General features: G+C 33.5%; 1 protein-coding gene across 1 annotated transcript; it reads right to left on the minus strand.

Moving 5' to 3' along the window:
- Positions 1-9,350: 9,350 nt before the first annotated feature.
- LOC21399784 (lysine--tRNA ligase, cytoplasmic) lies at positions 9,351-15,837 on the minus strand. Its single transcript, XM_024164136.1, has 17 exons — positions 15,591-15,837; positions 15,270-15,345; positions 14,303-14,374; positions 14,049-14,214; positions 13,856-13,949; positions 13,126-13,211; positions 12,790-12,908; positions 12,639-12,701; positions 12,140-12,265; positions 11,709-11,991; positions 11,460-11,556; positions 11,226-11,382; positions 10,439-10,582; positions 10,262-10,330; positions 9,963-10,106; positions 9,739-9,790; positions 9,351-9,611 (listed from the first exon to the last, which is right to left on the minus strand). Exons 1-17 carry the CDS (start codon positions 15,668-15,670, stop codon positions 9,595-9,597), a joined length of 1,845 nt encoding a protein of 614 aa, XP_024019904.1. The 5' UTR covers positions 15,671-15,837; the 3' UTR covers positions 9,351-9,594.
- Between the last annotated feature and the right edge of the window lie 8,954 nt (positions 15,838-24,791).

The following is a 24,791-nucleotide window of genomic DNA, read 5'->3' on the forward strand; positions in this document are numbered from 1 at the left end:
CATCATTTCTTCCTCAAAAAATGTCTCCTCACCAAGCTCAGGAATAGCAGTGAAATTAGGGAAATTTGGTGAGGTCATTTTCTGAAAATTGATTGAACTTTATAAATGAAAGAGCTAGAAAATGAATGAACACGAGAAACATAAAAAACTTTCATACAATCAGAACAAGTTGTGTTTCTACTTACCCGTTTAAATTGTGGGCAAAAGGCTGTCTGGATGAATTCTTCGAAGGAGGCATCATCTGCAAAAGAAAGAGGCAATTCGGCACTAGCTAGAAATTTAGCTAGTGCCTCACGAGCACGTTGTGCATCGTATGTAAAATTTTGTAACCCATGTGATGTGAGTGATAGTGTTTGTTGGCGGGAGTCCACACTCCCACCTTGGTGCAACGGTAGACATATTTTCCAATGTCTATCCAGATGACCAGTACCCCCATCCTTTTTATTAGAAAAGTGTTTTTTACAATATTTACATACCACACGAATTTCCATCTCACCTGTTTTTGGATTTGGTCGGGGCTCCTCGGTGAAATGCTGCCATGCCAGAGAAGTTCGCGGTCTTTTTCCTCTGCTGCGTTCTCCAGCTTCTTCGTTGTATACTGAAGCATTATCCACCGGAGCATTTTCTGGTTCAGTGGGGGTGGGGTTGGAAGGCATCATTTCTTCCTCAAAAAATGTCTCCTCACCAAGCTCAGGAATAGCAGTGAAATTAGGGAAATTTGGTGAGGTCATTTTCTGAAAATTGATTGAACTTTATAAATGAAAGAGCTAGAAAATGAATGAACACGAGAAAAAAGCTTAGAATCAAAATCAAAGAGACAAGTTGAGAGATAGAATGAGAGTGAGATGAGAAGATGAGAGTGAATTGTTGTGTGGGATTTATGGTGGAATTAAGCGGTATTTATAGGGAATTTTTTGGTTAAAATTCGATTTTTTTCCGTTGGGCCCTTCGCAGGCCCAACGTGCGGCACGTGACGGGCCTCCCATTTGGCCCATCACGTGCCAAACGGGAGGCATGTGACGGGCCAAACGAGAGGCCCGTCACGTGCCGAACGTTGGGCCCGCGAAGGGCCCACTGGACCAAATGAAATGGGCTTCTTCGTGGGCCGTTTCGCGGGCTTGGGCCGGGCCGAATAATGGCCGAATCAAGGCTTAGGCCGGGCCGAATAAGGGCCGTGCCGCGGGCCTCTACGTGCTTGGGCCGCGGGCTGAGAAGTTGAGGCCCAGCCCTAATCCATTACACGTGTCGTGCCGGCACGGCCCGTAACAGTAACGAACCGGGCCGTGCCGGATCAGGCACTATTACGGGCTGGGCCGGGCCGTCCAGATGGTCCGGCCCATTTGACACCTCTAACCAACAGTGGCAAAATTAAGTAGTTCTATATTTTACAAATTAACATAAAGAATCACTCTCTTGTTAGAAAGAGAAATAACTTAATAATTTTTGCTCTCTCTCTTGGCAATAAAGTGTCTTCTGAACTACAAGATGCATTGAATTAATCAATAATTTTAGTTTTTTATTTGTTTGGACAGTAATTAAGTTTATTCTATCCTCTTTTTTGCTTTCTGATTGTAGATTATTAACTAACCTTGACTTGATCACGCTAAAGAAATATCTAATGTAGTTTCTTTGTAAAAATGATCTGGTTAATTTGTTTTGGAGCTGTATATCACATGCGATAATCAGTTCAAAATAAGCGTCTTGTGAATTACCCTTTCAACAAGGTGAAATGGAGAAAAATTGTTGGCTTAAATCGTTCATTTCACCGATTCGAGTTTAAAATTTGAGTTTTACTACAGTAAAAAGCTCTTAGAAACAGTCACATCTAACTTTTTTACTACAGTAAAAAGCTCTCACATAAAGTCACATCTCAACTCGAATTAAAAACTCGAATCAGTGAATTAAAAGCTCTCTTAGTACTTATGTTTTTATTTATTTGGAAGAAGGTGCCAAGTCTAGCTACATTTGTGATCCTAATAACATTAATAGTTGATAAGTCGGTATCCTAAAGATCAAGGTGCAAAATATATAATAAGGTTAAAAAGGAGACAAGAGAAAATTGTTGAATTTACTCTTAAAATAGATGAGTCTAAATTTTTATTTTTTACTCTTAATTAATATCCTTTTGACTAATAGGGGTATTTATTTCCTTTCCTCAAAGGAAAATGACAAAAACCTCCCGTGTGTTTAATCCAAATGTTAAAATTTGTCTTGTGACGTTTTCAAACATATGGAGATAGTATTTCTCTAATAATAAAAAAAAAAAGATTCGCTCTTTTATTTTCAAAATAAAAATTCACCCCATATGTCAGATATATCAAAATTAACTACATAATATAAATTAACTATGTGAAAAAGGTTTTTTTTTTCCCTATATAAAAGAAAGTATGCATTTTGATTTTTAAAGAGAACTTTAACGAGTATGATCAACAAAAGAATAAATTTTCTAAAAAATTCAAAGTTGATTGTTCTTAAATGCAAGAAACTAATTAAAGATCAAAGTATACTGCCTTTGGGATTTCTATCTCATAAGCACCTACATTTTTTTTTGTTTTCTCGTGGACGATAATAATGGCGTTTTGTAAAATAATTTTCCCTAATACTAACAGTATCGTGGTAAATTCTGTCTGATTAGTAAAAATAAAAGGAGATAATCTTAGCAATTATCATAACACAGTGTAGATTCTTGCATTTCAATTAAACACAGGGTGAGTTTTATGCTCGTTTGTTTCGAGGGTTATGGCATGGTTTAGGATTATAGTTCTTGGTTTGCTACAGTATTTTTTTCAAACAAAAAATTTAAAATTCAAAAATCAGAATCACGAACCATAGTTCTGAACCCGTGAACCAAACGGACACTTAATTTGTCATTATCCCAATAATATAAATTGTCAAATATTATTATTCTAGTAAGAGAGCACGATTTCTGGCTAGTAACTAAAGAAGATTGAATATATGTTAATTTCATTGAGTCACCACGCATTTTGTATAGTGTAAGAATTAGTTATGCTAAGAGTACTACTGTATACCCCATTGAGAAATATATACTCTATATTTCAGTGATCCAAATCTCGATAGCAGCAAAACAACAATATATATATATATATATATATTTATATATAGTAACAACAAAAAATAATGATGAAGGCCTTGCTTGTTAAGGGCTTATGATCAAATCTTGTGGATAACTTTTTGTTTAAAAAAAAAAAACTATAATTTGAGCGAAACGTGGTTAATGTTTGGATCGGCACATTTTGACGACTTCATTTTCAATTTTTACGCGCACGCAAAAAAAACAAAACAAAAACAAAAACAAAACAAACAAACAAACATATGTGATAAATATGGAGTAAATTGCCAAGAATCTCCAGTCTTTGTGGGCACTCTTTTTTTTTTTTTTAATGGAAGTGTGAAAGTTAGTTGATATGTACATGTCATATCAGGACATGAGGGGCTAGGAATGTTGGTGGGCTATGTAACAAAAGACTACTGGTTAGTGGTTAGCAAGTTTTCAGGTGAAGAAATAAAAATTAAAAAAAAATAAAAAAATTGATGGATCTAGCTTTTATTCCTGATAAAATTTTTCATGATATGTATCATTAACTCGTTAGTAAAACATATTCATACTTAAGCCCACATTAAAGTTTGATGAGCATTAGTGAAGTAACGATTGCAACTAATTAATTCCCTTGACATTTCTCTAGTAGTTTATTATTATTATTATTATTATTATTATTATAGATAAATTTTCATTACACATTAATACCTGCAATGATTATTTCTCTACAATTCAATTTCTATAAAATATACAATTAGGATATATATACATATATATCTAAATAATATTCATGCTAGCTTAGTTGATAGAAAATTATTACACACTAACTAATCCAAGAGATAGCAAGTACATTGTATAGGACTAGTGAGAGAGAGAGAGAGAGAGAGAGGGAGGAGGAGGAGGAGGAGCACACAGCACAAACATATACTGGTAAAAGGACCGCAAATGGTATGTTGTCTTTGCAACTGTTAGACCATATAATTTTCCAACCATTGGCAATCATGTTGACGACACATCCTCTTTGGGGTGTAAAAATATACACTTTTTCAATCTTTCTATTACAGCCTTCTAATTAAAATTAAAAATAAAAATAAAAAACCCCTCATGCAGATCATATTCACCCTATTCTGTCCCTAGCTCTCAATGCTTTTTTGGCAGCAAAAGTTTTACAAGTCACACCCCAATATCATATACAGAGATTCTTGAAAATCTAAATGATTTCAGAATATCAATGATGAATGAATCAAATCCAAAAGGAAAGAGACAAAAGCTTTATGTTCTTTAGAATATCAAATATTGATGTTTTATTGCTTAGGGGTCTTGGTATATATGATACTTTGAACAGGTTATAAGGCTTCTAATTTTTGGGCAAATATGAGAAATTTAAAGTTAGACTAGATCCACTAAACAAGTGGGTTTTGGTATTTTCTTTTGTCTACCTTTTTGTTATAAAAGCTCTTTTTCTCCATGCCTCCCTTCACCCTATCTCTTTCTCACCCCGTTAGGGTTTTTTTTTTTTTTTTTTTTTTTTGGTTTAGGGGCTCCACAAATATTCTCTTGCTTGATATGAGTTTTTTGGGGGCTCTAGTACTACTCAAAGGTCAGCTGCTATTTTTGGAGTTTATCTTAGCTGAAGTATGAAAAGGTCGCTAGTTGGCAAAGTAGGATGATTGGCACAAAATATCACCATTGCACTGATAATTATAGGCAACTTGGTACCATTAAATCCTAAGAGAATCACATAAGTTAATCATATGATGTAATATGCATGTTCAGTCGTAGCAAGCTGTTTATTATTATTTATTTTTTAAAACATTAATCTTAGAAATAGTCTCTCAGGATTACTCTCAATCTCATTTCAGTCTCTGACTTTTAAAACGTCTTATTATTGTCCCCTGATGTTTTACTTTGTTTCCGTTATCTAAATGTTAAATATTTGACAAAATCTATGTAAATTAGGGACCAAAATTAAAACTATGTAAAGTTTAGAGACTAAAGTAATACAAAAAAACAAAAGATGATTTCCATAAATAGTCTCTAAAATTCAAATGTTTGTAATTTTAATTAGTCCCTATTTACACCGATTATGTTAAATATTTAATACTTGGCTAATTGAAGGACCGAAAATGAAATAGAGTAAAACTTCAGGGACCAAATGCTGGACGTTTTAAAAGTTAATGACCAAAGTGAGATTGAAAGTAACTTTCAGAGACTATTTATGAGATTAACCCTTATTTTAGTTTTTTTTTGTTTATTTATTTATTTTTTGTTTCTTTCTTGGATGAGGCTGATCACCAAAAAAATGATTAAGTAGTGTGGAGAAAGCCATGCATAAATATTATTCAAATAACGGACGTATTAAGAATATTTGTTCTAGTAGATATCAACCTAATTAGGTTGTGTTAGATTTTTTCGATATTCGTTTTCCTCTCTCTCAATTCATTAAAGAAAATAAAATGTTGAAAAATTGGGGTATTGTTATTTATGTTCTTAATTTGGCTACGTCTAACAAAAAAAGGACTTCAATATTGGTTTGGTTACTTTTAGAGATCAATTTTGTATTATCTTACTCAGCACTAAGTTTACAAAGTAGATATGATTAAAAAAAATTGACCCTAATTAGGTACAAATAGAATTGCATATGGCAGAAGGGACCGTTAGTAGGGCCAGATAAACATATCATTATTATTTGGAAAGTGAAGGAGGTTTTACTTATTTTTCAGCGTTGCACATGCCTTTGTCCACTTTCTATTATGTTTAGCATTTAGGAAATAAACCTCCAAGTGACGTTTGAGGTTCAACATAATTATTACTTATCAACAAAAGGTGATTTTAAGCCAAAAAAAAAATTGAAAAAAAAAAAAAACCGAAACCTTGTGTTGGATAAAATCAAAAGTTCAGAAACTAATATGTTGAAATTAAAAATTTAGTAACCATATTCAAAGTTCAAGAACTAACAGTGTTAATAACCCTACTTTTTATTTTAAACACAATGAGGTCAGAAAGTGCTAGTTAGGATGTGCTAGACTTGCTTCATGTTAGACGTTTTTTTTTTTTTTTTTGGTATGCCACCATTCAATTATTACTACTTTTGGGGAAGATAAAACTATTATTAATTCAAGATTAGGGTACAATATGCCATATTAACTTATTATGTGATGACATAATTAATATAGGTCATAGTGTACTACGGAAAATCTTGTACGGTTATTGTGGAAGATCACAAAAAAATCCTCTTTTAACTTTAAAGAAATTTGGAATTCTAGTGGAGCCATTGGGATCCACATGCACATTTCTACCTCTTGATAAAGGAAAATTAATGGAATTATTTTATTGACTAAACTGATTGCATGGAAGATCTAGATGCTAATAAAGTATAAACAATGCTTGCTTAGTGATTGGTAGGCCAATATCTTACTATTAGTAAGACTGTTAACTACTTTGGTCAGCATTGTTAATGGTCATAAAGTTAAAGAGAGAGCCGTATTTTTTTGACATTGACTCTAACTGCTAAGTTTTCCACGTTTGTTTTTCTTTATTTTTATGGGGTCGTCCTTTGAGTGAAAAGTCTCAAACTTTATTCGGATTTAAAGACCGAATTCGAACATATGCACTCCTTTTCCATCTCTCATGTTTTTTCTTTTGGGATTTATTGGTAGAGTGTTTTACTAAAGCATCCCATTTTCTTTATCCTAATCATTGTGCCGTCTATATACTTTTATCTTGCGATCACATCTTTCTCACTTTTAGGTTCTTCCCTCATTTGTTGATTTGTTTTTTAGGTTGTTGATTTGAATTCTAAGCCTCTGCGTTGTTTTGGGATGGTGTATTTTCTGCAATTATAATATATATATTTAATATAACTCCGTGACTATCTACTCTTATAATTTTATGTCACTATGCACCCATTTGTGCCTCGTTTATTCTGTAGCTATCTACTCTTAGAGTTTTATGTCACCATGCGCCCATTTGTGGTTCGTTCATTCGAGTTGAAAACTTAATTAAACTATGAATTTATGAGAGAGAAAACATTGTAATAAAAAAGGTTGAATTCGAATTTTTTGTGAAAAAAACAATAGGGGCCTTGATTTTTAACTTCTTTGGTTTACTTTTGCTGAAAAGAGAAAGGAACTATGGGAACTATGTATCTTTTTCTAATATATATATATATATATATATATATATTGCTCGTAAAATTTTGGTCGTTTACCTTTACACCTCTTTGTAGGAGGCTTTCAAAGACAAATGGAGAGTTTCAAAGCTCTCCTTGACTGGTATGCATTTTATGTGGAGTTTACAATTATTATTTAGTTTTTCTTTTTGTTTTTTAGTTCATTCCCAATCTTCTTCTTTTTTTTTTTTTATGCAGGTTCTGTAACGGTGTCAACTCTTGCTTTTGGCTCCACCAAGTTAGCACTCCAAGACGATTGAGATTTGGGATCTTAGTCCCCTAAGCAGATATTCATCTTAACTTGTATGACAAGATATTGACATTAAGCTGCAAATGTATATGCTTTCACTGTAATAAAAATAGAAGTCCTAAACTGTACCAATTGGGGTTGAGTTCAGGTTACAATTATCCAAAATTGACTAGCATGTTTCTCCTTAACTTAAAAAGTTCTCCGCGACTCAAACCAACACCTCTTCTTTCCTTTTTATTAAATCTTTTTTATCTTTTTGTTCTCATTCATTATTTTAGCACATTTGTTACAAATTCTGTTATAACAAACTATTAGGCAGAATTTTGTATAGGCTGGAATATGGTTTTTCTGTTATTCTTTTATGTTGCAATTTTTCCTTTTCTCCCTTGGTAATGTGCCTATATATTTGCTTGTACTCCTCTTTCATAATTAGAAGAATTTGTTCTGTTCTTCTCCCTTCTTTCTTCTAATACATTATTGTCCATGAATCATTATTCTTGTAATTGCTTGAATCAAAGATTCATTAATCTAATTTTCAGCTCATAAAAGTGAGATTCTTTTTCTGGTCATCTAGTGGTGCATGAGTGGAGAATGATTCATAGCATATTATTAAAGCAAAGCTTAAATAAAAATTTTGAAATAGCACTAAATTTTAAAAATTATAAAAACAATAAATTTACATTGAATTTCATTTATTTCTATATTCAAAATAAAATATTAGAGATCAAGGTATAAGGTGAAAAGAAATCCATAGTCTTTATATAGAGCATTGTGAGAACACATTTTCATTTCTTTTCAATGTGAAACTCTTGCATATTTGGTTTTTAAAAGTTTCGACACACACAAACTATAAGAAATGCCTTTTGAAACTAGAAACTATCACCAATGGCTTTGCAGCTTGGTGGAAAAAACCTAAAAGCTCTTTTTAACTTGGTGAGCGGTAGAGGCTTTTCAAGCTTGAAGCTTTGGAAGACGTAAAACATCAATATTTATATTTCGAGCTCACTATAAACGGAAAAAGATTACGCTCCTAACAAGAGCCTGTCGGCCTTTACCACTTCATTTTTCATCAGTTGATGAGAATCCACTTTATTGAGTTAAAAGTCCGTAATGCCATCCAAACTAAATAATAAACCACTGGTTTACTTTTAAGTAAATCAGTGGTTTAAAGTAAGTCACTGGTTTAATTTTTTTGAGTGAGCCATTGACTTGAATAAAGGAAAAAGAAATTTCTTCACACAATCACAGTTAACGTAAACGAGTGGTCCACTTTTGAACAAACCAATTCTTTAAAGAAGGAAAAATAAGAGCCCATTCACTTCGCTAATTCGAGTTTGTAATTCGAGTTAAGATGTGATTTTATATGAGAGCTTTTTACTGTAGCAAAAAAGTTAGATATGACTTTCTGATAACTTTTTACTGTAGCAAAACTCAAATTATAAACTCGAATCGGTGAAGTGAACGGAGTTTAAGTTTCTCCACCCAAATGGCAGCGGTAAGAGGGAGGCCACGATGGTCAAGAGTGCTCTCAAGAACTTAGTCCCAAATGGCAGCTCCAGTTGTACCCAGACATGCAAAATTGCAAATAAAGGCACTTGAGAAAGCCGGTAGCGCTTGCGTTGGTGAGCTAAAAAAACCATGAGGGGAGGCGAAAATCCCACCAGCAACGCACCATGGGCATCATGATGCAACTAGATGTCAACATTACCAGCTATGAGTAATGAACCGCCGAGATCTCGTACCCAACAAGATGCGACCAACGCAGGCGGCTCAAATTCATCGGCAACACCTCAGCACACTAGTGCATGCAAGCACACGACTAACAAGGCCTATTTATATAGCAGTGATTTAGTTAATCAAAAGAGATGCGATTAACTATCAAACCCCTTCACAACCCTCGACGATTTTATAAATTTGTGACGTAATTCAATTTGCAAATAATGACAAAAATCTCAAAATATCACTACTGTGTGTGAAAGCATTTCAAATGCTACACTCCCACAACCCCCCACCTCGCCTATTCCCTCGCAAAATTTAAATCTGATGGTGTAAGAAATGACTAGTTTTGGCAGGAACAATAAGCAGTGAAACCTTGTCATCAGAGATTACGGTATCCTATGCTCCTCCTGCAACTGCCAAAGAATAGCATTCGACAATCAATAAAAATCTCATGTAATTTAAAAAGATTTCTAATTAAGAATCAGTAGTAAGCAAACAGTCGTAACACCAAAGGTGAGAAAAACAAGGGCAGCTAAAAACCTTTTGTAGGAGCTTCATCTTGAGGCTTCATAGCCGGGAAGAGAAGTACTTCCTGTCCCCAAAAGTAAACAAACAGTGAGCGACAATCAACAGTATGACATCTTTAAACACGAGAAAAAATAATCATGATAATAAAACAAAAATTCAAGCGCGCACACCCCCATACACGCATGCAAAAAGTACAAGAGCAGAAACAAGGAAAAGACACAAAGAGAGGCACTAACCTTAATGTTCTGTGAATCAGTAAACAACATAGAGAGCCGGTCAATGCCCAATCCCCAACCACCAGTTGGAGGCAACCCATACTCAAGAGCTGTACAAAATGTCTCATCCAATGCCATTGCTTCGTCATCACCCGATTGTCGGTCCTGGAATCCAACCCCACCGTTTTGAGAACAAAAGAAAGAAAACTCATTCAACAATAGAATACTGGAGTGGAGAACTATGTGATACCTTGAGTTGTTCTCAAAAGAAAGAAAACTCATTCAACAATAGAATACTGGAGTGGAGAACTATGTGATACCTTGAGTTGTTCTGCAAACCTTTGCCGTTGAACCACAGGATCATTCAATTCAGTGTATGCATTGCAAAGCTGAGCCAGTAGAGAGATAATAATGACCAAAAACATTGTTAGAGATTCAAAAGTTGGACATGAATAAAGAACAATACGAATTGTAAATCAGACGTTAACAGAGCATACCTCACGTTTGTTAATAAACAACTCAAAACGTTCAGTCAGACCAGGTTTGGATCTATGCCATTTTGCCAAAGGACTCATAATCTCTGGATGGTTAATGATGAAAGTGGGGTTCACACACGTCTCTTCCAAAAAGTGTCCCACAAGCTGCAAGCATTGAAAAGCACATCAATCTCAAATCATGTGTTTCAAAAACTGGTGCACGCATCCCTATTTAGTGATAAGTCTGCAAAATGTTTATCAATAATACTAGGGGGCGGATTTTTCTTCAATAGTTGTTATTTTACAAAAGATCCTTGAACTTGATTAATTCAAGTGCCACAATTCAGTCACCATCACCCATAAAGTAAATACTAAAAGCAGAACTACAAGGAACCAAATTAGAAAGTGCAGAAACTAAAGGCGTGCTAAAGTTACCACCTAAGGCTCCCCCCCACCCCCCAGGAAAAAGGAAACAGAAAACGTGGGCCAAAAATCGCTTGGACTTTATTGATTCTGCTAAATCTATGCTCTGTTTCTCATGAAAGGACCCGTCATAGCACGCATATTAAATAATTCTATGAGATTTATTAGTTCAGGAATTAGTTGGGCGAATCCTATTGAGAAAAAATATACACCACCAGACACTGCTCATAGTCTATCTAAACACCCAAGCAAATCAAAGACTCATCTTTAAGGTCTCGGCAAACTATAGCATATAGCACTAGAACATAATTTACGCCACTAATATCCTGTCACTGCTCCAGTATTTTACAGAGAGAACTTCAATATATAAAGAGAAAAGTCGAACCTTGTCCAACAACCGAGTTGTTGTCTCAGGAGGTGGACATTTGATTTCATACTTTGCACAAGCATCCCTAAGATATTTGTTAGCTTCATCACTTGAAAGGTCCTTAGGTATATTGAGATTCGCAATCCTCTCTAAATCCTCTATCATGTCAATCCTTCTGCAATAGTTGGAACCAAAAAAGAGTTATACAAATGTTTACGGCACACATTTATGACTGGTAGATATATTACAAACCTGAATGGTGGAGTAAAGTCAATCTCAATTGGGTCCTTATCAAGCCCATTTGCATGATACTTAATTTTATATCCACCTGTAAGTTCCTTGACCATCCCTGTTTCAAATTAACTATGTTCAGCAAACAAGTCTAGGTTATTCAGGAGAGCAAAAGAAGAGAGGGAAAATTGGTATAGCAATGAAGGTCCTTCTATTGACCAAATTGGTATAGCAATGAAGGTCCTTCTATTGACCAAATTCAGCTCTTACCGCTCAGCAGCCTCTCAGTTAAGTCCATCAAGTCATTGTAGTCCGCAAAAGCCATATAGAATTCACAGGTCGTAAATTCGGGATTATGAGTTAAATCTATGCCCTCATTCCTAAACTGTTTTCCAATCTCATAAACACGATCTAGTCCACCAACAACTAACTCCTTAAGATAGAGTTCAGGTGCAATTCTCATGTAAAGCCTCATGTTAAGCTCATTGTGATGGGTAACAAAAGGACGGGCAGCTGCTCCGCCAGCAATCATGTTCATCATTGGAGTTTCAACCTGGGTGAGGAATATATTTTCAGAAAACAAAGAGCAAACAAAAGATGCAAAGAAGATTTGTTCATAAAATAGCCAAAACTAGAGATATTAATAGCAGATATCAACAAAAACGTGGTTAATAAAAGTTCACAGCATGACAGAAACTAACCTCCAAAAAATCAAGGTCATCAAGAAACTTTCTAATATAAGATATTATCTTCGATCTGGTCTTGAATATTTGTCGAACCTCAGAATTCAGCATCAAGTCCAAATAACGTTGGCGATATCGAGTTTCCTACCAAGAATTATGAAATCAAAAAATAAAATAAACACCTGAAATGAAATATATAAGAGATAGAAATAAAAATGGCAGACTACTTCCATCATCACGGCACAGCACACTAAATTGGGGAAAAAAAATAGAAAAAGCTACAAATTTATTGAGTGAACCAGTATAGATACAAACAAAACAGAAGTGTTGACGGTGATTTCTCGCAAGAAGAAAATAGACAAATAAGAAAAAAAATGCAAGACTCAAGGTTGACTACAAGTGCCAAATGAAATAACATTGACATGATATCTGTCTCAAGGTTGACACAATATATATCATCAAAATAAGGAACATGTGTAAAATATTGGAACCAAAAAGAAAGGAAAAAAATCGACACCTGATCTTTTAAAATATATGTTTCAGGATTCCTGGTACTTCCGGGGACCCAAACATCAGTTTTCTGCAAAATTATATGATGTCATAAACACATAATAAGAAGCGAACAAATTCTCAAGGAGCAAACTGATCGTGAAACTAAGTCTGCTAACCTTCAAATTGGCACTCTCTGAACCTGGACCAGCTTTCTGCCTTGGCATCATATGCAGACAATGGGACAAGACCAAATATGATTTTGGGAAAATACTCAATTCGCCCCTTTTAGTTTTTCCTAAATGAGGTTAAAACATCTCAGAAATTTTTATAATATATCCGATTCATCGACCCAAACATAAACTTAAATGAGACTGAAAAAGGATCCAGATGCCATAAGTCAAATGCTCAACCACTTCAATATCCATACATCCCATGTACATCTGAGGAAGTTATTTCCATTTTGTGAAAATAATTTACAACAAGAGCTAGCTGGAAGCTACAGCATCACATACCTGGAAATCCAGTGACTCCGACAATATCACCACGTTTTACACTTGAATGGAATTTAGAAAATTCAGCTTCATCCAAGTATGACTTGCTGCATTTAAACAAAGAAAAAAAAATCAAATAAATGTCTACCAATATGTGCATGCACTCAAGTCAACTAACAAAAGAAAATTACCAAGCAGAGAGAAACTTTACTAACGAGTTGTCAATTAATTTATAAATTCTTTACTTTCCTCACAATATCAAGAAGTTTCAACTTTGATGTATTAAAGAGTCAATTGAATATTTTGATATTTTTCATAATTAATTCTAGACCCTAATTGATAGGGTTAAACATGTCTATAAAGAAACAAACATTAAGGCGTTGTTCTTTTGCAACAAAACTCATAAAAAATTTAAACTCAAGTTACAACTTTATTCAAGTTCACGTTCTTTTAAGTTCTAACTTTATTCAACTTTACTCAACTTTATTCAAGTTACAACTTCAACTCAAGTTATAACTTAAATTTAACTCAAAAACTACACTCAAGTTACACTCCAAAAGAACATGCCCTGAATGATCAGAGTTTAATTTTAAACCCTCAAAGTTATATATTGTACTGGCTCCAAATATTGAATAAAAAATCAACTAATTGGAGAGTTAAACATTCCTAGGACACCACATCCACAGGCGAAAAAGCAAAGAAAAATATAAAATGATAATATTTAAAGAAAAAAATTAAAACTTTTAAGTACCTTGCATCAGCCATAACTTGAACTTTAGCACCACCACCATGCAAATCATAAAAGAAGAGTTTTGACGAGGATGATCGCTTGCTCATAATTCGACCTTGCATAAGATTTTTTTTTTTTAAAAAAAGCGTTAATTTAACAGAAACAAACACAAAGGAATAATCTCTGTTGCTAAAAAGTTCCAAAACTTTAATACCTGCTAAAGATACAGAAACATCCTCCTGGTGTTCCCCATTGCTTAAGCCTCCATACTTCTCTACATACTCCAGAATTGACATGGAAACAAAGAATTTATGAGGATATGGATTTCGACCCTCTTTCTTCTGCGCTTCGAGATACTTAATCCTGTTTTCAAAGTATTGCTGCAGCAGAAGGAGAAAATCAAATAAGAATAAGGAAATCTTCATAACCCGATGTAAGCTTCTATGAAAAGGAAGATCAAATTTATACCGTAGGATCCATGTCCTCATCATCAGCTGCGGCAGATTTCTTAACCTGGGGGTTCACTGCTGCTGCTGCTGCCTGAAAGATGTAAACAAAATATTTAACATATGATTTAATAATGAAGTAGCAGATATTCTAGAAGCAATGAATCAAACAGGAGCGTTACTAATCCGAAAACAGAAAACAAAAAAGGCAAAATCATATGGTAATCCTGATAATAATAGTTACAACTCATCCTATAACTTCATGCCCATGATTCTATAAATCAACTTACAGACTGACCCTATTCATTGCTTAGCACACCTCCAGTGCTGGTCAGGTAAGGACCATGGTTGTCCATTTCCCATTTTCCAGCCGATATTTACAATACGATAACACAGAAAAACGTCTAATTGTGATGAAAAATATAGAAACACATTAAGAACAGAAGATAGCAGTCCAATTTGAGTCCATAACACGCCTAAGACCTCTTCGTCTAGTGGCAATGGGGGGTTTGGGTGGGATGGGGTTTAAGTGGGGGTTACGGATTCGATCCCGTGTTGTATCAAAAAAAAAACCTAAATAAATAACTCCATAACACAATAACATAATACTAATGAAAGACAGAAATATTAACATTTAAGTCCACATCCTATTCACAATAACCCAAAAAAAAAAAAAATTTATTCCAAAAATGTAATGAAATGCCGAAAAAAAAAGGTTATAGCATGAAATATCCAGACCTAATTAAATTCACCCTATTCACAATTTAACAACGAACACATATTTATTCCGCTTTATACAGTCAAATTTGCTCATCTAAGGAGAGGGAAAAAAGATTAAAGTAGAAAATAGGAAATAAAAAGGCACTTGTTCAAATCGCAATTGTTTAGGGACTATTTCATCTCCTTGGAATTTCAGGTCGTTTCTGATTTTTCCCATCATTTCTCAAATGAACCAAACAAAATGTAATCAGTCGTTAGAAAATGAGTACCTGCTTTGCCTTTTCCTCTTCCTTTCGCCGTCTCTCGTCCTCCTTCTGCTTGTTCTTCAATTCCCTCTTGCGTGCACTGTAAGCAACAGAGAACCGAAACAGTCAAAACCCTAGAAAGTTTTGAGCATTCCGAGTTAAAAACCTGTGGAAATGCTCAAGTAAAACTGAGAAGAATCCACTAGAAAGCCGAATAAGGATAAATACAACAACAACAACAACAACTTGAACAACTCAATTTTACAAGTTCGTTCATTTCCTTCCATTTTCTCATCAACCAAACAGGGGATAACGCGGAGAAATGGTGTTTCTGGGCTGACTTACTTTTTGCTCAGAGTTTCGGAGGAAGAATCCACCGACAAATCGGAAACTGACTTCGCCGCTTGATCAACTGAATCCGCCATTGAGAATAATCGGATTCAGGAGAGAGAGAGAGATGGCGTTATTCTGGTAAACAAGATCAGTTTAGCTTAGTTTGGAGGCAAAAATGAAGCTAGGGTTTCTGAATAACGCCTGAATAGTCTTGAGGAAGCACCATTAGCTTGTTCATTGGGTTGGGCCACTATTTTGGGTTCCCAGCCCAACGTAGATATGTTGGGCATGAGAAATCTTACAAATATCCCTTTAAAACCGTATAATCTTTATTTTTCCTCCCTATCCTTAATTAATATTCTTTTTAATTAAATTACTATATTAATACAAAATATTAATAAAAAATAAAAGATAAAAATTCATATTTATACACTTTTAAAAAAATTCAACAATTTTCTCTTAAAAACAGTAGAGAAGATAAATTATAGATCATTTTTAAAAATATTTTGATAAATAATAGTTACCGTAAACAATTATTTTCTATCTATTATCTATTTATTACTCATTATATTTATTATTACATATATAAAAGTGTCAAAGACGCTTTTGATGATGAAACGTGACGCTTTTGAGGACGAAACGTTTTATCAATAGGGACGAAACGTTTTGTCTGTGAGAAGGGAGAACGAAACGTTCGTTCTTTTTTCTTTTTTTTACGTTTCTATTTTTTTCCTTTTCTTTCTTTTATTTGTTTTTTGGTCTCTTTCCTTTCTCATTTGCTTCTTTAGTCCATAATTTTTATTTTTTCTCTTACCTTCCTTTCTCGTTTGCTTCATTAGTCCCTATCTTTCATTTTCCTATCACTCTTATTCAATCTTATTATCATTTTAGTCATTCCATTTTGTTTTTGATTTTTTGCTTTCTTTCTTTTGTTTTTTTTTTTTTTTCTTCTTTTCTTTCCTTTAGTCTCTCATTTTTTCCTCCCCCCCTTTATCTAATCTTATCATTTTTTACCATTATATCTTCTTTTTTAGGGTTTTTTTTTCCTTTTCTTTCTTTTGTTTTTTTTTTTTTGTCCTCCTTCCTTTTTTATTTGCTTCCTTTAGTCTCTCATTTTTTCCTCCCACCCTTTATCTAATCTTATCATTTTTTACCATTATATCTTCTTTTTTAGGGTTTTTTTTTTCCTTTTCTTTCTTTTGTTTTTTGGGTCCTCTTTTCCTTTTTTATTTGCTTTTTTAGTCCCTTATTTTTATTACACCCAAAATCATTAGTACATGCTTCTAAAGAAGTGTTAGCCCTGTGATACCTCAACTTAGATTTCCTTACCCACACATGTCTAAAAAATTTGTCGTGCACATCAATCTTTATTCTAGGTGTCCTTTTTGCGAAATTCGATGGATTAGGAAGCATACCTCTCTTCAAAGTATTTAAATACTTGTAGCATCTCAGTCTTATGTGCCCGAAAATCTACAATAGTGACATGTAGAAACAAACTTTATTGACTTGTGCCGAGGGGGAAGAATAGTTACCTACTTACCAGGCATAGTTTGAAGTTTAGGAACATGCATCTCCTTCACAAATACAATTTTAGACGTTGAGCTTTCATCAGTGTAGCCAAGTCTATGATGATCACTATCGCTTTTCCTATTAAGAGAATATGATCCAGTTTGGCAGTGTCATAATTCATCATTTTCAATGACTTCTAAGTACTTCCCAATTCAGCCCTGGTCTATTTCAATTTCTTATCCTTCTTAGCAACAAGGAATTCATAATTATCTGCAACCTTCTTCAACACATCCGTCTCTTTGACAAGCTCATCAACTCACTCTCGCAGATACTTATTCATTTCACACACTTTAACCTACTTACAATACATGGTTTTGTATGCTTCCTGTATAATTTCACTAGTGTGGTCCTCATCATCACTGTTGTTGTCAGAATCCGAATCAACTTCGTCCTCTTTGCTGCTCACGGAATTTGTCACAGGAAGTATTATAACACTGTATGCAACACAGTCAACATAAACACCCTGACCAATATAAACATTCTTCATCACTCCAGGTAGCATTAAGTGATTTCTTCTTGTTCTTCTTGAGAGTGTTAGCACACTCGGATTAAATGTGCCCAAATCCGTCGCATTCCTAGCATTGAATTCCCATATTTTTCTTCTCATCATTAGAGGAATTTGCAGTGCCCTTATTTTTCTGAAAGCTTTCATATTTTCTTGAATTTGAAGATTTACCTTTCTCATTAATCTTTTTCAAGATTTTCTCAAAATTCTTAGACAACTGAACAACCGATTCTGCCAAATCTCCTTCATCATCGACTCAAATTCTTCAACAGGCTTTTGGACTTCAGCTTGGAAAGTAATGCTTTTCTCATTCTCCTTGTTTTCATTCAGGTTCATCTCGAAAATGCACAAAGAGCCCATTAATTCGTCTAGCCTCATTGACTTTATATTTTTGGCCTACTCAATAACAGACACTTTGTATGCAAATCTTTTTGGTAACGATCTCAGGGCATTCCTCACCAGTTTTACCTCGGAGTATATTTCACCAAGAGCAAATACCTCATTAGCATTGTCACATAATTTTGAATTGAAATCGGATATTGTTTCATTTTCAAGCATACAAAGATTTTCAAACCTTATAGTGAAAATTTGAAGCTTTGATAATCTGACGGCAGTCGTACCTTCATGAGGAGTTTCTAAAATTTCCCAAGCATCCTTGGCTAATTCACATGTTGAAATGAGCTTAAATTGATTGGCATCAACTTCGTTAAATATGGCATTCAGTGCTCTTAAATTGTTATTTGTCAATCGATCTTCTTCAGTAGATAATTTCTCTTAGGGTTTCATAACTTCTTCTCTGGCCTCATGTTTGATAACAGGGTGCGTCTAACCAGTCAACACAGCACGTCACACCTTCTCATCAATTGCTTTGATGAACGACTTCATACGAGCTTTCCAATAAGAATAATTGGAACCATCGAGGAGAGAAAGGCATGAGACCGCACCACCTTCTTTCAGAAAATCCATTCCTACTACAACATACCAACTCCTAGAATCTCACCAAGCAAACGGTTAGTGAACCGTGATTATACCAATTGTAAGATCTATTTTTTACGCAGGTATTACAAAGAGTGGTATAACACTTTCAGTAACACTAGTGATTAATAGTTATTTCTAGATTTAGCAACAAATAACTAAACGCGCAGAAAATAATGTTGGAAAAATAAAGAACACCAGAAAATGGTATTACGGTTCGGTTAAACAACCTACTCCGCGGGACCATGCCTAGACAGTGAACAATCTACTAAGATAGAATGATTACAAACACTTCTCGGTCTTATACATTCAAAGACTCCCACCTCGATGATGTCGCCGTTGTGATGAATCTTCTCAGTGACCTTGTCTAGCGAGCACCACTCGTCCTCAAACTGAGTGGCGAACTCCCTTCGACTAATAGTGTGCTTCCTCCAGAAAACTTATAATTCTTCTCTCGAAGAACGATCTTGAATAAACTCTCAAGGCTCACGAAATTCACATACTATTTTTTGAAATTATCTTTGTAAACTCATTGCCCCAAATATGACCTTCAATTATATTAAAACCTTAAAACATAAAAGCTCAATATATTTTTTCTCAAAGACACACACCATTCACGTATATATCCCATGAATATATAGATGGTAGTCGTCTATCTCTTGGTCTTTGTAGAAAGTCCAATACGATTTGGACTTTAAATGATATATATAAAAAACCAAGAGATAAACTAATCTTCAAGATTGCTTTAGATATAATTTGGATAAAACAAGGATACTTTCAAACTGAATTAAACATCCAAGCCTGCATTTCCAAGCTTGCCTTTTACTTGCACTTTCACGTCCACACGATGCAAGGTAAATCTCCAATAATCAATTCCTCACATACTCAAAACACAATCAGCTCATTAAATCAATCAATATAATATTCGTCCCTAAAATAATTCTCATATCAAATCTGCAGATATCACCGTGATTTCATATAGCAATCAAATCTCCTCAAATCTTCTTGACATTGCCTTGATCAAGTATGTTTTTTTATAACTCTATAAAATAGAATTACTTTTCTTCTTATTTGCATTTAAATTTGCTTTCTTCTTAAACAATTTATTTATTTTGTTTATTTTTAATTTAGTTTTCTATTGTTTTATTTTATTTTATTTTAGTTGATTTTATTTGGTTTCTAACTCCAATTAATTAGTAATCCTCATTTGTATTTAAATTAGGTAAAAAGGAGCAAGTTAGAGATCAATTGGGGTGCTAAATTAGGAAAAAGGATGAGCAATTAAAAAAAATAAACAAAAAGGAGAGAAGAGAATCCGGATTAATAACTAGACGTTTCTTTCATATATTTGTCTATAATTTTGAATCATGATTCATAATTTTCTACAGTATTTTATCTCATAAAAAAATACACGTAAAACGTAAATCCCGCGCAGTCACTTTCTCAGCCCTTTTTTAGCTGTGCCGGATCTTGTGTTTTGCGCTCCATCTTTACTCTGTGCTCCCTCACACTTCAGCCTGTCCCACGGTGCCACATCGCTTACTTAAAGCGCCCGCCTACCAGACGCTGCCACATGGTCTTGGTGACAAAAGCAGCTCTACTTTGGCTGTTCTCTCTCTTTGGCTCACAAGGCTTATTTAAAGCCTTTTTCAGCCGCAAGACCAGAGGAGAGAACCCCCGGCGCTACAAACGCTTATTCCACAGAGCATAGCACCTAGAAAATAAGAAAAGCCCCGTGGGAAGAGCTTTGAGAAAATATTATGGAAGAAATTTGGGGTCACTTTTTTAGGATTTTTATTTTTAGTTTTTAGGTTTTACAAGAGAGAAAATATTTTGAAGATCAAGAATTAAAGATTGAAGATTGAAGAGTTAAGTTTGGAGCCTGTGACACCTCTATATGGGTTTTTCTTTTTAATTTCTCTATCTATGTATTTTTGTGAATTGAGACGTTGGAACCTTTGATTTATTTTAAATTAATTATGTTTTAGTGTTATTTTGCTAGAGCTCTGATTTAGCCCCACTATGATATTTTTATTTCTTTTATTCGAGTTATTTATTTTTATTTTTTTAAGATTGAGTATTTATCACCATTCTTAATGCTTCTAATTAATTGACCACTGATTAGATTATTGGTTAATCATAATAGAACTGAAAGGGGAATTATGTGTTGAGTTCATTGTGTTAAATGCCATAAATTGCATGTGAGATAGGAATATACTTACATAATTTGTGTGGTCGCTATATGAAAATTCATGAACCGTTCATGACACTTTGATTATTGTAATTCACATAGGAATATAGTGGGCTAGCAATTGAGAGGACTTTTGGTGTAACTCGAAAGAGAACATTGAATAAATTAGGGATTTTTGATTGTCAACTTGGATAATAAATATGAATAATGAGAATTGAGGAATTAAAGAAGATTAGATGTGGTGAAATCAATTGCCCTAGTCTTTAATTTGTTTGAGCCTTTTATTTATTTTAGTTTTATTTATTTGAGTTTTTATTTGTATTTTTCTCTTACTATTTTTCTATTTTATTTTAGGTTATTCAAATAATTTTAGAATTAACCAATTTCGGTACTTAATTAAAATTAACGCAATCTTCGTGGGAACGATACTTTATTCACTACTTCATTACTTATATGCAATATTGTGCACTTGCAATTTTAACATTACTTTCCTTCTTCAAAACATTCCAAATATGGAAACATTAATCAGACAAAATCTCTTAATGATTTGCTCAAAAACGTCAATTGCCGATTGTACCTGTTTTTAAATTTTTTCATTCAATTTCCAAAACATGCCAACTAATAAAATCCTAACATGCCGTATTAATTTACTATTCATATTAACTTATACAATACGATGGTCACACTAAACATTTTATTATTGTATTATTATACAATACGCTGCTCGAATACAGTCAAACAAACATGCCTTTAAAGTGTATAGGTCTTGATTTTTAACTCTTATTCTTTATTAAAACTTTTTTTTGTAATGACTTGAAGAATTAAACGAGCTTAATTAAGGTAATTAAGATTTATTAGTGTGTCTAATCTTGTTTAATTAATTAATTTTTGATTTTTAAATGTTTCTGACGTGTAAATTTAAATATTTCCAAGGAATTTAAATATTTTCTGTAATTACATTTTTTTCCCCAGAAGTATGTGTAGACACATTCTCTGGACTGTATTTTTAAATATTTAGACACTTATTTTTCTTTTCTTTTTCCTTTTCTTTTTTTTTCCTTTTTTTTTCTTCTTTTCTTTTTCCTTTTCTTCCTTCCTTCCCGTGGCTGCCCAGACGGCACTCTCTCTCTTCCTTTCTTTCTTTCTTTTCCTTCTTTCCTTTCTTCTTCTTCCACAGTAACTCCCACTCTCTCTCTCTTTCTTCCTCTCCCGCCGGCCTTTCTCTCTCCCTTGCTCTCTCTTCGTCTCTCTCTCTTTCTCTCTCTCTCTCTCGGCTTGCTGCCGAGACACAAAAAAAAAATAAAAATGAGAGAAATGGAGAGAAACAAGCTTTAATCACTTTGAGGTAAAGATTTCTTGAAAACCCACACTTGAATTTGAGTTATTGATTTGAGAATTTAAAATTTTGGTAAGATTTGAATAATTTTGAGTTAGGGTTTGGATTTGAACAATTGTTGTTAGAATTGAATGAAATTTGAAGGTTTTCAGTTATTGAACTTGTTTAGTTGATTGGAAACTGGTTTTGATGGATTCTGGAGAATTTATTTTAAAATTGAACTTAAATTGCAGGTTTGACATTTTTCCTATTTATGCCGGCATGCTGCCGAAATTTCTTTAAAAGGTTGTTTTTAAACTGAAATTAAATAGGAAACCAACTCCATGAATTTGATTTCGATCTTTAAAGAACCCCCAAACTGATTATAAAAATCGGTTGTGAAACTTGGATTTGAGTCAAGGCACACTAATAGGAAATCAAAAGGATATAATTGAGTTTGAATTACTTTAGGAATGAGATTGGGATCCTAAAGTGTTGTTTTGCATCAGTGCTAGCTAAGGACTCGGATTGAGAGGCGTTGAGGAAGCGAAAGCCGGAATAGAGTAACGCTAGCCAAAGGTTTGATATTTGTGAGGTAGGATTTCTTACCCTTTTCCTTGTGAGCCTGATTTTAAAAGAGTTTTGGCCTTGCAAATATTTTAAAGAAAGGGGCTTGGTTGCGAAAGAAAAATATTTAAAACCCATGGCTTATTGTAGTCATGGAACCCATGGTTTGTTTTAGTTCATGGGACCCACGGCTTGTGGTAGTTCGTGGGATCATAATGAACGATTTCAGAAAGTTTAATGAATGATTTCTTAAGATAAGAGATCTTGTGAATCAGCAAACTGGGTGATGACCTAGATAGGATGTAGATAGTGCATCATTAGGGGCAGAACCCGAAACCCGGCCCGGGGGTGATAAGGCTTGTGCACGTGGTTGTGTAAGTAATTTATCATAGTATAAATTACTTGCTGATGCCTGTAATATGGAGATTTTTCGTTATATTTCCTTTGAGAAAAAGGATGCGAGGTTCCGACTGTTGTGTTGGAACTGAATGTCTATATTTATTCATTTACTCATTTATTTATTTGCTTATTTACTCATTTATAAAGTTATTTTAAAATATATCCTATTTGGCATTTCGCTCACGTTTTATATGTTTTATAAATATTAAACCCCTCCCAGGCGACTCTAGGAGCAGTGCGGAGTAGCTGAGTTGCTACCACCCGATTAAGAGAGGATTATGTTCATCCTCCTAGTGTACGAATGTAATAATTTGTAAATTCTGTAAACTCTGATATTTGGATTTCTAGACTGTGGTTCTTGTCTATAATGTTATTTAAGTGTCATGTATGTACAATACTGAAGATCCTGTGGACAGATCCTGTAATTTATTTTCTGCACAATAGTGGGGCTCGTTTGGGAATTTCCTTAATATTTATTTCTTAATCGCGTTTAACCCATAATCAAGCCTCCACGTCATCGACTCTTGCTCCGGGGCGTGACATTTTTAATCAAATAATTATATTAGTCAAAATAATATTAATCAAAAATAAAGGATAAAACTCTAAATCAACGCACTTTAAAAGTAAATTCAGTAATTTTTTCAAATATTTTTAAAATTCGTTATCTTTATTCTTGTAGGTACAGCTTGTTAGCCAAAGATTTTTTTTTTCTTTTTTTTTTTATAAGGGTTGAAAGGTAATGTTCGAATCCCATAGTATGAAAGTGTTATTTCTTTATGTGTGTGTGTGTGTGTGTATATATATATATATATATATATATATATATAGGTGTTTCAGTTTCCTACACAAATCAATAATAGTCGCATAAAAGTAAACATGTAATGAACGCTTGCACCGATTATCATAATAAATTTCACTTTTTATAAAATTTAAAATCTTTTCTTAATGCACAATTATCTCACGTGCGAGAAGCGTTGATGCTTCGATCTACATAGAAATTTATCGTATGCCCGTGAAAATTTGTTACCTTAGAGCATCTCTAATGGAATAAGAGCATCTCTAATGAAATAAGAGCATTTATAATGTAATAGTATAATAGATGTGTCAATTATAAATTTAGTATTTGAGTTTAAAAATATTTTCTAATATAATATTATGTATTGTGCTAATTTTTTATGTGTTATACTTTGTGACAAATTTCCTACTTAGCATATGAAAAATTTGACATGTAATTGTTATTCGTTGAAATGTTTACTTTATCATGTAATTATTATAACCTTTGCATTTTTTAATTATTTTACAAATAAAAGTTACTTTTATAACTTTTTAAAGCTTAATGATTATAGAAAAAAGTAGATTTAACATTTCAAATAGCATTATGCATTGGAGTAAAAATAAAAATAACATATCATATCATACTTTTTTATGCTAAATATACAATTGGTAAAAATTAAAATAACATACTATATCATACTTTTTTATGCTAAATATACAATTGATAAAAAAAAAATAACATACCATATCATACTTTTTTATGTTAAATATACAATTGGCATTTTAATTTTTGTATTTTCAAATTATTTTAAAAATAGAGTTTACTTTTACAACTTTAAAAACTTGTGTTTGGTATGAGGGTTCCATGGTAGTTTAAACCTTTGGGTTTGAATTATGAGGTTTGAACTTAGATTTCAA

This window comes from Morus notabilis, unplaced genomic scaffold, assembly GCF_000414095.1.
Source record: "Morus notabilis unplaced genomic scaffold, ASM41409v2 Scaffold499, whole genome shotgun sequence".
NCBI lineage: Eukaryota > Viridiplantae > Streptophyta > Magnoliopsida > Rosales > Moraceae > Morus > Morus notabilis.